The sequence below is a fragment of the Magnolia sinica genome, chromosome 10 (assembly GCF_029962835.1).
Source record: "Magnolia sinica isolate HGM2019 chromosome 10, MsV1, whole genome shotgun sequence".
NCBI lineage: Eukaryota > Viridiplantae > Streptophyta > Magnoliopsida > Magnoliales > Magnoliaceae > Magnolia > Magnolia sinica.
The window spans coordinates 84,534,461-84,549,365 of NC_080582.1; the positions used below are offsets into that span (position 1 = coordinate 84,534,461).

The following is a 14,905-nucleotide window of genomic DNA, read 5'->3' on the forward strand; positions in this document are numbered from 1 at the left end:
ACCTCTGTATACCATTCTGCTTCAAGCCTCCATTAATACTACAAATAAATATGGAGATAGTTGGTCCCCTTGCCTCAAGCCCCTTGATGCTGAAAAAAAACCTGTCAGAGATCCATTTACCAAAATTGAAAGCCTAGCCCACTTCATACAAGCCTACATCCATCCTCTCCATTTTTTTACCACATCTCACATGATTCAACATGTAATCTAGGAATTCTCAGTCCACATCATCATAGGCCTTTTCTATATCTAACTTACAATCCTTTTTTTTTTTTTTTCCGTGACCTGAATCTATAACTTCATGCGCAATTAAAGCACTATCCACTATCAATCGTCCAGCCACAAGCCCCTTGTGATTTAGAGATCACTCCAGATATAACTACCCGAAATCTTAATGCCAATATCTTTGGTAGAATTTTATATGGACTTCCAAGCAAACTGATTGGCCTGAAGTCCCGCAAACTGTCTGCACCATTTTTTTAAACCAAGGCGATAAAAGTAGAACCCAACTCAAATGCTATTTTACCTTTGTCATGAAATTTATTTATGAAAAGCAATCAAGTCATCTTTTGATCGTTTCCCAAAATTCTTGCAACAAAAAAGGCTATAGGAAAGCCATCTCTGACCTGGGGGCCTTATCCTTTCCCAGCTCTTCAATTGCCCGCTTGATTTCTTCTATTGAAAAATGTCTTTCTAGAGCATCCACCTCCTCCCTTGGAATTATATCAAAACAGAGTGTCTAATTTCGGTCTAGACCAATTTCCACCCAAAATGCCACTATGGCCTAGCACACCTTTGCTTGCTCCTCAACCCTCACTTCCTCCACTACTACACTTTTATTTTTGTTAACCCTTGCACAATTTGGTGTTTCTATCACCTTTGAGCCAAGTTGCTCTAGATCTCTGCCTTCATTTTATTCATCCTCCCTTAACATAGCACTATATTTTGTATTCTAAATCTCCAGCCATGCTATCTACTCTTCTGGCAATTCTGCGTCCTTATCTTTGGTGTTTAATGCTTGAATGCCCTTTAGGACTGATGATACCTCCACTTCTCAATTGCCTAAAACCTCTTTTTGCTTTAAACCCTAAGCTTTTGAAATAAAGTGAAATGTGCATAACCTTGAACAGCCAATGAATACCACCAGTTTTTTTTTAAATCAATTCCTTGAACCCTTCAACCTCAAACCATGCCAATTCAAATCTAAAAGGACACGGACCCCAATTCAAATCTGCCCTCCCAAGGAATTCATTAAGCACTTCCAAAATTATTCTTTAACTCTCCTAAAAAGACTGGAAGAACAGAAGAAAATCCATAGGGACTCAGCGCCTTGTCTTTCCCAAGTTTCATAACTACATTTCTGACTTTTTCCTCCACAAACTCATCCAAACAAATCCACTCAATCCAATGATTTTTTTTTTTTCTAAAACTTTAAGTTATCAAGAAGAGTCAGGATACCCTTCTTGTGAAGATTTTCAAAGAATTCAAGAAACAACCCTTTAATCTCTGTCTGGTTTTACATGATCGCTTCTCCAATTTTCAACCTAGAGAGAATTTGTTCCCTGGCATTGGCAATCCGATGGTAAAAGGTGGCATTCCTCTCTCCTTTTAAACCCCAAGGTCTCCAACTGTTGCCTCCACGCAATTCTTCTAATCTAATTGTCTCATTATTAGTTATTATTAATAATTTTTTAACAGATAACAAAGAATTTATCAAAAATGAAAAGGATACTGAGATCTAACCTACAAAGCTAGGAAACTCAAAGGCCCCAGATCAGATTGCAGTGGAAAGACCGTGCTCCAGTTAAATGAACTGTTTAACCGAAGGGAAACAGCCAAAATTACCCAACAAGGTTGGACCAATCATTGCCAATCTGGAAAAAAAAAAAAAAAGAAGGGACAGCCTGCTGAATTTAGAGGACCGAGACACCCAATCAACAATTGTTTTGTGACATTCTCTTTCATATTATCTGGTGATGCTCTTTTCCTTTACTTTTCTTTTTTCTTTTTTCTTTTTTTAAAGTTAACAAATAAAATAAAATAAATAATAAATAATAAAAATAAAGGCCATTAGGGTGACCTTTACCCCCTTAGTCAGGCAGCTGAGTTTCCTCAATTTATCCCATTCCTCAATTTGATCAGGAACTAGATCCTTGCTTTCTTTTACCTTCCTAAGAGTTCCCCGCTTCCTAATAATCTTCTCTTCAGTTGTTAAAGCTTTCTTCATAATTTTGAAACAGACCAACCATCAGAACCTAAATTCTTTCCAGCACTTCTCTACCATATTGTTAAACCTAGGAATTTGAATGCACAAGGGCCTCAGCAGCACTTCCCCACTCCAAGAATTAGGGAACAATGAGGTCTGGGAAGGGCCCTTGGTGAATGTTGATGCAATTCCCAATATAAAGAAATGAAGAACCTATCATATATGCACATAACTGGGACTTCTTGGTTATTGCACCAAGCGAAAAGTTTATCCCAATTAATGGAATCCAAAAGATAATTTAATGCCAGAATGTAGACCTGTACCAAGTATCGAAAATTTACTCACAAGAATATGATTGTGTCAGAATGCAAGCAATGCACCAGAAGATCTACCCAGCCACTTAAATCATCACTTTTGATTCACAAGAGAGACTGAAACAGAAAATTCACTGATACCACTGTCGGAAATGACCAGGACAACTTCTTCCCAAACTGCCCAAATACCCCAGCCCAACCTTTTCATTTTTATTTTTTATTTTTAATTTTGAAAGATAACGGGACTTTATTAATAAAAGAAAGGGAAAGAAACAGAAAACAAAAGCAGCAGCCGATACTGCTGAGATAGCAGACAAAGGCTACAAGCCAAGAAACAAAAGATCGGAATCCTTCATGGATTCAACATGGGTAGCCCATTCAATAATTAGCGCTTTAGTTCTAGATAACACCCAAGCCGCAGAATTTGTAGAGTCCCGAAAGCATCTGCCATTCCTTTCCTCCCAAACACACCACCAGATGGTTCCACAAGATGGATCGATTCTTTCCAAGCTTCACCCTGTTCCAATCCGGAAAAAAGAAAAAAGAAAAAAAAGGAGATGCGGCACCAACTAACTTCGAAACGAACCCAAAAATCGGCCCAAATAGCAGAGATGAAAGGGCAGTGAAGCAGCAAATGGTCCACCGTCTCCTCCGCCTTTGTGCAACACAAACAAATGTTCACTAAGCACATCCCTCTCTTCCTAAGATTATCCACCGTCAGAATTCTCTTCAAAATGACCAGCCAACTGAACGCGATGAACTTGGGGGGAGCCAGAAATTTCCAAATTTGAGTACAGTGATGATCGACGGAGAAGGGAGATTGGTCCAGCTACATATAAAGAGAACAGACAGAATCTGCTGGTCTTAGACATTGTCCAGATCAGCGCGTCATCGATAAGAGGGTTGGGATGAGCCGTATAGATACAGTCAAGGAGGTCCACAAACTCTTGGACCTCCCAGTCTTGTGGGTTTCTCCTGCAGTTCACTGACCACACCAACTTTCCAGCAACAACAGAGTAGCAGTCGGCAACCATGATACCAGGATTTGGAGCGAGAGAAAAGATTAAGGGGAATTTGTCTCTAAGCGGGATATTCACCACCCAACAATCTTTCCAAAACCAAATTTTTGACCCCTTGCCAAGTTGAAATTCCACACCTTGCAGGACCTGATCTTGAGTGGAGATGATACCTCTCCAGACCGCTGACACCTTGTACCGTGAAGAAGCGTTCAACCACCAACCACCAACTGATTGGCCGTATTTGCCTTTTATAACTTTGTTCCACAAACTATTGCCTTCAGTTCCTAAACGCCAAATCCATTTGCCTAACAAAGCCCTGTTCATAAGCTTCAGATTTTTTATACCTGTCCCGCCTTGATTGAATTGCTTGCACACGGATTTCCACTCCACCAGATGGAATTTATTCTTCTCTCCCTTGTTGTGCTAGAGAAAATCTCTTCTTTTGTGCTCAATAATCTTTAGAACTGAAGGAGGACATTTGAATAGAGACATGAAGTAGATGGGGAGATTCAAGAGAACCGCCTTTATAAGGGTAACGCGACCACCGAAAGAAAGGAAACGACATTTCCATTTAGCCAAAAAGGAGTCAAATGTAGAAATAACCTTATCCTAGGCTGATTTGGGAGGGGCGCCAATACACAGCAGAAGACCGACAAACGTGGATGGGAGGGAGCTCGCTGAACAGCCAAAGAAATCCGCCCAACTATTAATTTCCTCATCTTCCAAATTTATGCCAAAGATCTTGGATTTAGCCAGATTAACAGATAAACCCGAAACAACCTCAAAGCAGAGAATGGAGGTGCGGAGATTGTTGATTTTATCAAGGGAAGCGTCGCTGAAAATCAGAGTGCCATCAGCAAATTAAATGTGAGAAATGGGGGCGGAGAGGCCCTGAATGGGAATACCAGCTAAGATCCCAGCTTCCTGCCTTGAAGGAGCATTCTGGAGAAGGCCTCGCCGACGATAAAGAAGAGAAAAGGAGAGAGAGGGTCCCCTTGGGGCAGACCACGAGAACTGTTGAAGAAACCAAAAGGGGAACCGTTTAGGATAATAGAAAACCGAGCAGAAGAGATACACTCCCCAATCCATCTTCTCCAAAGAGGCCCGAAACCGAGCAGAAGACATCGAAAAAGCGTATGATCATGTAGATTGGGAATTCTTGCAGCCCAACCTTTTCATGGAAATGTTGCCCATCCTAATGCAACCAAATGTGTGACACACGACATCTATAGTGGGTCCCAAGAACCGCCCAAATTCAGAACCAAATCTCCAAATCCATTTCCCGAGAAGGGCAAGGTTCATATCACTAAAACTTCTAAGACCAGCTCCTCCCTCCAACGGCTTGCAGACCTCTTCCCATTTAAGAAGGTGATATTTCCTATTTTCCTCGGCCCCTTTCTAAAAGAAGTCTCTTCTCAGCTTCTCAAGTCTATCCAACACCACCTTGGGGCACTTAAAGAGAGACGTAAAGTAAACTAGCATATTGAAAAAGGCCACCTTAATAAGAGTTAAATGGCCGCCGAAGGATAAATACCTACGTTTCCAGCTTGCTAGCTTTCTTTCAATCCTTTCAATCACCCTACACCATAAGTGAATTGGCAGCTTCCCAATACAAAGAGGAAGGCCTAGGAATGTCGAGGGGAAGGGCCCCACTTTGCACCCAAAAATGTTTGCCAACTGACCCAATTCATCCCGATTCACATGAATACCTAACATTTTCAATTTAGCAACGTTAATTTTCAGACCCAACACCGCCTCAAAACGGACGGTTATTTTCCTAAGGTTATCCACCAGTGTCACCTCCGCATCACGAAAGAGGACAGTGCCATCTGCATACTGTAAATGACTAATCTGAGGACTGCTAGTTGAAGCCTTGAAGCCACTAATCTGAGGAAACATACCAATGTTTTTATATGTGTTTAGATCTACAACCTGCTAAGAAGATTGTTTGCATATAGTTTGTTTGTTTTTTTGAAAGATAACGATTTCTATATTGAAAAGAAACGGATTACAAAAGTAGGGATAATCAGTCCGCTGAGATAGCGAGCAGGTTACCCACCTAGAAAAGACAAATTACATCCCTTTAGAGAAACTACATTTGAAGCCCATTCCACCATCAAGAATTTCACCCTACTAACTAGAGAATCTGCCAAATTTGAAATATCCCTAAAGCATCTCCCATTTCTTTCTCCCCAAACTGTCCACCAGATAGCGAGGAGGGCCATTCTCCAAATCTCCTTTCTGCAGTTTCTTAGATCAGCACCTTGCCAGGCTGAGAGCAAACTGTCATCGGATTCTGGAAAAGACCAATGAATACCAAAAAGGGGGAGAATAGCTGCCCAAATATAACTGACGAGTGGGCAGTTGTTTGCATATAGTTGCTGATGGAGTATTCCCAATGAAGCGGTTTCCAAACAAGTCCAATTGAATCCTCCTGGAGATTTTCAGTTTCTTATCCAGTTAGGAACTTAGGATCTAGAGTATTCTGGGATGTGCTGCATTAGAAAGGGTATGAAAACACATAGCAAGACGTGCCCTCATTTATCCGTAATCACTATACAGATACATGAGTATTTGACCCAGGTAGTCCAGTTTCTTTTGAAGGATTGGGTCTTAAAGCTCGCGGTTCAAGAGAAAAGTATATGAGTCCGCTGTCATGGACTTAGCTTTCTTCCCATGTGGCACTCATGCCATGCCCAAAAGCTCCACGAGTTAGCCTTCACCCACTTGTGCCACCAAACCCTAAATACCAATTACTAGCTCGGGCGGAAAGAGAGAGAGAGAGAGAGAGAGAGAGAGAGAGAGAGAGAGAGAGAGTGGAATAAGAAAGCTACCGGAACCCACTAGAGAACTCTAGATGGGGCATTCATCCAACAGCCAAGGAAGCTCTAGAAAGCTTACTAACTATTCTACACAAGTTTAGTTACAAGAATCCACTAGAGAGCTCTAGAAAATTCCAGTTGTCTCTACACGACTCTAGCCTATTCTAGATATCTCTACACACCATGTACAGGTCAAGAAAAAATTGGTTAAATCTTAAGTGGGGCTCCAAGTCTGAGACACCATGTAGCCATTAACTTTTGCATATAGAGATGCCAAAAGGGGCACAATATCGAATGTAACATGAAGAAGGCCTTCAATAAATAAAATTGATGGGCAGACTGCTTGCGCTGATGGTTGAAGTTTGAAAACCAACTGCACAGGAAAGGCTCAAAAACTAGAGGGAATGATTGGGATATGAAAAAGTCTCTCCCATTCATATTTCCTAATCCCTAGTAATTATATTTTGCCCGAGTTCTATTGCATTTTCCTCCATGATTCATATCATCAGTAAGTATGCATGAAGGCATATTCAGTAAAGAGTAAAGCCCACGCCCAAGCTCAAGCAGAAAACCCTTAAGCATTAAATCCCTTTTGGGACACCCTCCACAGCTTTGCACACTCCTGATAGACCATCAGACCACTAGAATGCAAGATTTTGCAAAAGAAGGAATGCTCAACTTCTGCAAGAAATCCAAGAGAACAAACCCTGTTTCTATATAGTTTATGCATTTCGCGGAAATTCTGCATCCTATTGTGGCCAGAAATGGATGAACAAAGTGTGGACACAACGCCTTCTTGACATCTAGGAAACGAGAATAAGGTTACCTGGATTGAATGTTATTGTTATAGACCTTACATAGTGTTATGTTATATATATATATCATTACATTGTAAATACAAAGTTTCATTAACTTAATCAATAGTAAGAACAAAGAGCAATAATTAGTGTTGTTAACTATAGTGATCTTGATCACAGATGACCCATAATCCAGAATGCTCGATCCAGAATGGAAAACGATGTGCATTTTGCGTTTTAGGTAACATTGAAGAGGAATGGGTATAGGTATCTCATTTGATGCTCTAAGACCATGGAAGAACTGCCAATAGTGTAGAGATAGTTGTAAATTGTATCTCACAAGGTACCCATACCCCTACACAGTACATGGTACAGTATCAGCGCTGTCATGATACGATAGCAGTAACTGCACAGGTAGATGCACAACATGGTAGCCATGCCTTAATTGAAGTAGCCATCTATAGAGCTATGCCAACAAGAGAAAGACCGCTTTCTAGAATAGACGGCGAGGCTGTCATAGCAATGGAAATTGACTTACTTTTTTGCACGCTTGCTAATATAAATGGTTTCTAATAAAAAAAAAATATATATCCTTGCACTTCATGGTGTGGGGGTTGGAAACGTGTATTGAAGCCTACTTCCATCAAACATGAGGCAGAGAAACCATTCAACACGAAGAGACACAATCAAGCATACAAATTCTCTTCATGAGAAGCAAAACCCAAAAACTTGGAACCGAAACACGTTGAAGCCAAGTCAACCTGATTCCAGTTGAACCCACCCCTCGAAGCACATATCGATGTAGTTGTTGTCATTATCGTCATAACCTTGTACCAACTATATGGGGTCAGTTTTTCATAACCTCGTCCCAACCATATGGGGTCAGTTTGATCATGATAACTGCTTGGCAAAAGTTCAACTAGCTGCCTACCTGATACCACCCATCCTCCTTTACCCAAGCTGGGGACTGACTGGCTTATTTAAAAGATAAAGAGATGGTCATGACTCCTATAGTAGAGCACATATGGATTCTATCAAAGGAACTTCAAAAGCTCTCAACATCCATTTAAAAATATGACCTGTTTTCTTTCTACCCACACAAGTCAACATGAGTAAGAACATTTTTTGTTTTGATCCACTTGGGAAGCTGAGTTTTGAAATCCTTTCCTACAAGAATTCTCCCCTCTTTTCGGGAAGGACGTTTGGGCCAGAGCCCAGGAACTCAATTTTTAAGTGAATATCATGTTCCAATAAGCTACATGCTTGAACCTAAATAAACCAATATCCACCATGATTGTATCAGAATCTTGATAAATCCATTAAAAAAAGCACACACCAGGAAAATAAATTGAGATTTAATGGGAAAAAGGAGCTACACCAATGCTGACACGTGGAGAGAAATTTGACTGCTCCACAAAACAAAATCGTCCAACCAAGCTAGCTGATAGGTGATAAACTATATTCCATTGAACACCTTCAGATCAATCAAAATAACCAATGAAACAGTCATTAATTACAGGGCTAGAAAAGGCTGCGTGTTTGCCAACAATCACGTATCAATCCAGATCACCCAAACTGTGGGTCCCGCCATTCTTAATGAGGCACATACCACAACTTACACCAATCAGTTTATCCTAATCTTCCAACACCGACCGATCAAACCGACGGTCAAAATCCAACATTCAAAATCAGATTATCAAGATCATCCAAACCAGCACAATCCCCATGCCACACCCCATCCACAGCGGACCCCACGATTTACAGTGGGACACGGCAAAAGCATACCATAATCTAGCCCGAAATTCCTTAAAAGTTGCACCAAATCACAAGAAAACATTCCAAATTCGTGTATTAAAACGCGTCCACATTTCCAGAACATATTATTCAACCAAAAAAAAAAAAAAAAACCACTCAGCACAAGATCTATACATGGAAGTCGGCCATACTGCAAACCCTAGACGGGCGGTATGTTGGAGAAAGAGAACCCTTTGTAGCCCTTGTAGGCGTAGTACGCGATCCGCGTATAATAGAACCCTGGTATGAAAAGAAGCGATCCCAGCGACGCGAAGAAAATCCCTGCCCCGAAAAAAGAAGGAAATTATACAAAATGCCCCTCGAAAGAGAGAATATATATTTGTGTGTGTGTGTGTGTGTGTGTGTGTATATATCTAGAGAGAGAGAGAGAGAGAGAGAGAGAGAGAGAGAGAGAGAGAGAGAGGAAGGTCTGGTATTTCTGTAAATAGAGGAAATACCATGGGCTCTGTCGCCTCCGATCTTGTTGTAAGCCATGTAGAAGCCGAGGACGATTCCTAGGGTTCCAAAAACGAGGAGAGCAATGGCGAGTGCGATTTCTTTGATGGGGGGTTTGTTGTGAATGATGTATGAAGACTCTCCCACCATTATATCTTCGTCTGAGATTGAGAAGGCGTGATCAACGTACGCCATTTCTCTCTTTTTAACGGTGAAGATAGGGTTTTAGCTGATCCGCGCTAGATTTAGAGGAAATATAGAGAGAGAGGTAGCTGTATTGGGGGAAGAAAGAGGGTTTTAGCTGATTTCCGCTGGAGAGAGAGAGAGAGAGAGGTTTTGGTGAAGGGTTACTTGCAAAAGAGAGAACAGAGGATTTTGATGGGAGGATTGGAAGGACGAGTCGTGAGGTTCGAGAAGGAAGAGAAAAATCGTTGCGTGATTGAAGCGGCTCTTTTGTTTATCACATGAAGTTATTTAATACTCGGGAGTGGATTACGTCTTACCCCATGCGGGGAAACGGATTGCTACTCCCCCTGCCACTAGCCCGGTGGCTGATGGTCGGTGCTCTGTGGGCCCCACCACCATTACGTTCATTCATTTTTAAGGATCATTTTAATTTTAATATTAAAAGTGAGAGTGTTGTAAATCTCAGGTGGACCACACCACAGGAAAACAATAGTGATTATATATCCACCGTTAAAATTCTCCTAAGGCCCACTGTACTGCTTATTTGACATCTAATCTGTTTATTAGGTCATACAGACCCATTCAAGGGAAAAAACAAAGATCAGGTTGATCAAAAGCTTGTATTGCTCTCAAAAAGTTTTTAATGGTCCACGTTCATTCAACACTGTTTCCTGTAATGTGGTACACTCGAGATCGGGATATACCTCATTTTAGATATCATACCATAAAATTATCTATAAAAATAAATGGACAGAATGGATGAAACATATACATCATGGTGGGGCCACATAGCACCGCCCATCAGCCATTGGCTGGTGGCAGGGGGAGTAGCCAATCCGTTTCCCCATTCTGGGTGTTACTCTGACAGTGGGGTCCACCTTAACGAATGTGTTGTATATCCATGCCACCCATCCGTTTCTTCAAATCATTTTAATAAATTAGTCAAAAAAAAATTTAAGAAGATCCAAATCTCAGGTGGACCACAGGAGAGAGTAGTAACTAAGCATCCTGTAGCGACGTGCCAATCCGAAAAGGAGTGACGATGCACGGCCTTTGACCACCTTCAAAAGATACAGCAATTGGGACCCTTTCAAAAGAAGAGTTTGCCAAAAGCCCGAGCTAAAAGCAGCCGTGATTTATATTATTTGCCAAACAGGCATGATGAAAAGCAAATGAGAAGAGTAGCTCTGTATAAAACTTTAGTGGCCCACGATCAGTTTTTAATGGTCATTCACCTATTTTTTCAATGATATCATATGAGATTTAGGTATGCTTATGCTCTGGGATCAAGTTTAAGATTCGAAAAATAGATAGAAGTTGTGGATATACAACGCATCCATCAAAGTGGCCAGAGTAACAAGATCCAGATGGGATGGTGTACCACACATCGGTGAGCTTTTTTCTACCGTACGCCTCACCTTCAAGCCAACAACCTTGCCACGCCCGTCCAAACTTGCTATACCAAACAACGCACCTGGTGTGCGGACAACTTTTCACCGGACCAAGATTGGCCGGTGTGCATGGACGAGCACTGACGCTCCTCGAACTCCGAGTTATACTCACAGTTCAAAAGAGATCAAAGAGTTACATGGGCCCTACGGTTTTTTTTTTTTTTTTTTTTTTCTGAGTTAGCTTGTTAGTATAAGCCCATGTCAGTACACACACTCCAAGTTAGCCACCCCCGCAGGGATCAATACCAAGACTTCAAGTGTTGAAACGAGGTATCCCCACCCAGTCAGCCAATTGAGCTATGGATCTCTGGGTGGGCTTGTACTAACAAGTATATATTTATTATATCCACAACCTTCATCCATATCTCGAGATCATTTTGAACTATTATAAAAAAAAGAAATATATCAAAAAATTGATTTTGGGAAAATTGATTTTCACTGTTAAAAATTTTGTAGGGCCCACCGTAATATTTATTTTTCATCCAATCTATTCATAAGGTCACAAAGACCTGGATGAAGAGGAAAAATAAATTTCATAATGATCTAAAATTCTGTGACCACTAAAAGGGTTTCAATGGTAGATGTTCAATCCCTGCTGCCTTTTACAATGTGGTCCACTTGATAGTTAGATATGTCTTATTTTTCATCTCAAGCCTTAATATGAGTTCGCCAAATAGATGGATAGTTTGGATATAACACATACCTTGTAATGGGACCAACAAAAGTAGTTGGGGATTATAACAGCAAAAATTAAAAATAAATAATTAAATAATTAAATTGGCATAGTCTGCCACAACAGTCTGTGCAAATTTTTTTTATATATAGAAAACCTTTTTCTTTACATTTTCTCTGATACATATTTATATAAATATGTATATATAATAAATATGCATATATATATATATATATATATATATATATATATATATATATATATATATAAAAAAAAATCTCTCTCTTTTATTCATCTAATAAGCATATCTCTTAAACCAAAATGAGTTACTTGGCATACCATATATAATTTTATGGTAGGAGAAGCTATTTTAGCCAACTAACCTGGTTATTTTTTAAGATTTTATCAAGAAGATGGTTGAAAATTCATTTAATTAATTCGCCGTCAATTTCAATGGCTACGGTTATACTCAGTAGCTTTAGAGCTTAAGCTTTCAAAAATCACATTTGATAAAGTATGGCATTTCAATAGCTACAGTTATTGCTATGGTTATAGTCCATAGCTATAGGAAATCCAGCTCATTTTTCAAAAAGCAGGGGCATTTTGATCTAGTAAAAGTGCATCTGTACAATAGGCAAATATTCTTGAAAATTAAGTATGGGAGGTCTTAGTAAGGTGCGTGGCTCATAAGTAATTCGTACGGTAGGAAAAATCTCCACATCGGCCATATAGCTGGTGTGGCACGTGTCGTGTAAGACGAGCACTGAGACAAACCGAGCACCTGAGTTGTACCAATGGTTGGAAGCCGATTGCGTACTGCAATTCACTACCCTCAGTGTACCAAGTAAATTCTGCTAGGTCTACCATGATTTATGTACTTTGTCTATCATTTTATTAGATAAAAGGCACGTCAAATGTTCAGAGGACCACACCAAGGAAAATGATTGAATTGAGCGTTTATAGTTGAAAACTAACCAAGGGCCACAAAAGTTTTAGATCAAGCTTGTATTTGTGTTTTCGCAAATAAACATCACCATGGGGCTTAGAAAGGTTTCAACCATGTAGAGCATTATCCCACTGTTTTTCATGGTATGATCCACTTGATCTTTGGATAAGCTTTAGTTTTCGACTCAACCTCTCAAATTAAATAGAAAAACGAACAAACGACATGGATAAATTATATACATTCAAGGTATGCCCAATTGAGTTTACTCAGCATGATAAAAGAGTACTGAGTATCTCAGTAGGCAGCTGAATTTCTCAACTGTTCAAGGGAGATCAAAGTTACATGACCCCAAAATGATGCATTTATTATACCACACCGTTCATCTATTTTTTGATATCATGATTGGAGAATGGGCCCAAAATGATGTATTTATTATACGACACCCGTTCATCTATTTTTTGATATCATGATTGGAGAATGAGCCCGAAAATAAATCTTTATCTAAAGTTTTAAGTAGACCACACCACAAATAGCAATGAGAAAATGACTTTCAATGTAGGGCCCATCTAATCTGTTCACAAGGTCACAAAGACCTGAATTAAGAATAAAAACATATATTGTATTGATCTAAAACTTATGTGGCCTCAGAAGGGTTTTAATGGTAGACATTCAATCCACCATTGCTTTTTGCAATGTGGTCTTCCTGGTCTTTAGATCTGTTCTATTGTTGTGCTCAAGCCTTACAACTAGCTCGCCAAATAGATGGATCGGTTTAGATATAACACATACCTCATAATGGAACCCACGGAACTTGGTGACGTCAACACACCAGCTAGATGGATAGTGTGTGGTACACCAGCCAATCCGCTTCCGAGTAACACCCACTAGCATGTCTCCCGGGTAACACCTGATCCACTCCATTAATACTATGGCTGCATGTGACTTTTGATACTCAGGCACTGAGAAATATTACATCGTGGCATATCTTAACTCAAATTAAACCGCCTGATTTGCAGAAACCACTCTACTTAAGTTGTATCACCGAACAAAATATTTCAACAGCCCAATCCACTCGTGCATATTATTTTTCTCGAATTAACATCATTGGTTATTTTTCATTCAATATTAACCGTCCAATAAAATGTCCACTAATCTGCTGTTTGGTTAATAAAATAAGCATCCGTGATACATCTAAATACTTACACATAAATTAGGCGTTTTAATTTAAATTACATTTACTTGTATAAAAAATTTACAAATTTTAAGTAACTTTCAGCAGCCTGTGTATTGTCCATCAGACAGAGCATTAAAGTTTAGTTTTTCTGTTTTGGAAGTTCTTAATAACAATAATAATAATTAAAAAATAAAACTTTGTTAGTTAATACTCTGGCGGATTTTGATGGATATAAGAGGCACTTGTAAATTAGTTAGAAATTGCAAACGTGGCATATCAATATTCAAATGAAACCGTTCAAACTATGTAGGCGATTGAGATGTTATAAGAAGTAAAAAGACACGGTTATTTGATTATCACCTTTGATTAATAGACATTTTTGGACGGTTAAAAATGAATATGATCCAACGTCTTATTTCAACATACATGTGATGTGACGTAAATCTGAGATTAGGATTTCTCAACCAATCTTTAATTTTTAGAGAAGTATTCTTATTTTTTAATTTTTGACAGGTGACTTGGAAACAATTGGTTTTACAACTTAATTTGAGCTTACGTATGCCACGTGTATGCTTTTTGAAGTGTCTGCGTATCAAGAGATCTGCCTAATATCAAACGACCCCCTGCTTTCGGAACGCGGATTGCTGATGGGAATTGCATGTTGCCCTCCAACGTAGTTCCTGTGGTCGGAAGCTTTGTGGGCGGGTCCACAAAGATACCCGGGATAAATCCGATCCGTCCATCAGTTTCTCGATATCACAGTAAGACAGGTGTTCATAAACCATACAGATCCAGAAGTCAGGTGGGCTAGGCTGGGTTATACTTGTTCCTACTGTTTATCGCAATGGTAATAACCCTGTTATGCGAATTCAATCAAACATAAGGCTTTATATGTGATTGACGCAAGAAGTATGTGAGGTCGAGCGGTCTCTGGGGATTAACTGTTCCAAATCCACACATACTCCTTGAATTTGTGAGGAAAAAAATAAGAAAATAAAAAATAAATTATATAAAATTTGAAATTGATTGTTAAGGATTTATTCTTTACTCATACTTCTCAATAAACT

The 14,905-nt window shown here is 39.6% G+C and overlaps 1 protein-coding gene across 1 annotated transcript; it reads right to left on the reverse strand.

Annotated features, from left to right (window-relative positions):
* Positions 1-8,981: 8,981 nt before the first annotated feature.
* Positions 8,982-9,865, reverse strand: LOC131217242 (uncharacterized). The gene is made up of 2 exons (XM_058212100.1): positions 9,411-9,865; positions 8,982-9,234 (listed from the first exon to the last, which is right to left on the reverse strand). Exons 1-2 carry the CDS (start codon positions 9,601-9,603, stop codon positions 9,113-9,115), a joined length of 315 nt encoding a protein of 104 aa, XP_058068083.1. The 5' UTR covers positions 9,604-9,865; the 3' UTR covers positions 8,982-9,112.
* Between the last annotated feature and the right edge of the window lie 5,040 nt (positions 9,866-14,905).

Excerpts from the sequence above, each read along its gene's own strand:
- LOC131217242 (XM_058212100.1), bottom strand. The coding sequence starts at position 9,603 with ATGGCGTACGTTGATCACGCCTTCTCAATCTCAGACGAAGATATAATG. Across the intron at positions 9,235-9,410 it reads CGGAGGCGACAGAGCCCATG|GGATTTTCTTCGCGTCGCTG; the intron begins GTATTTCCTCTA and ends TTTTCGGGGCAG.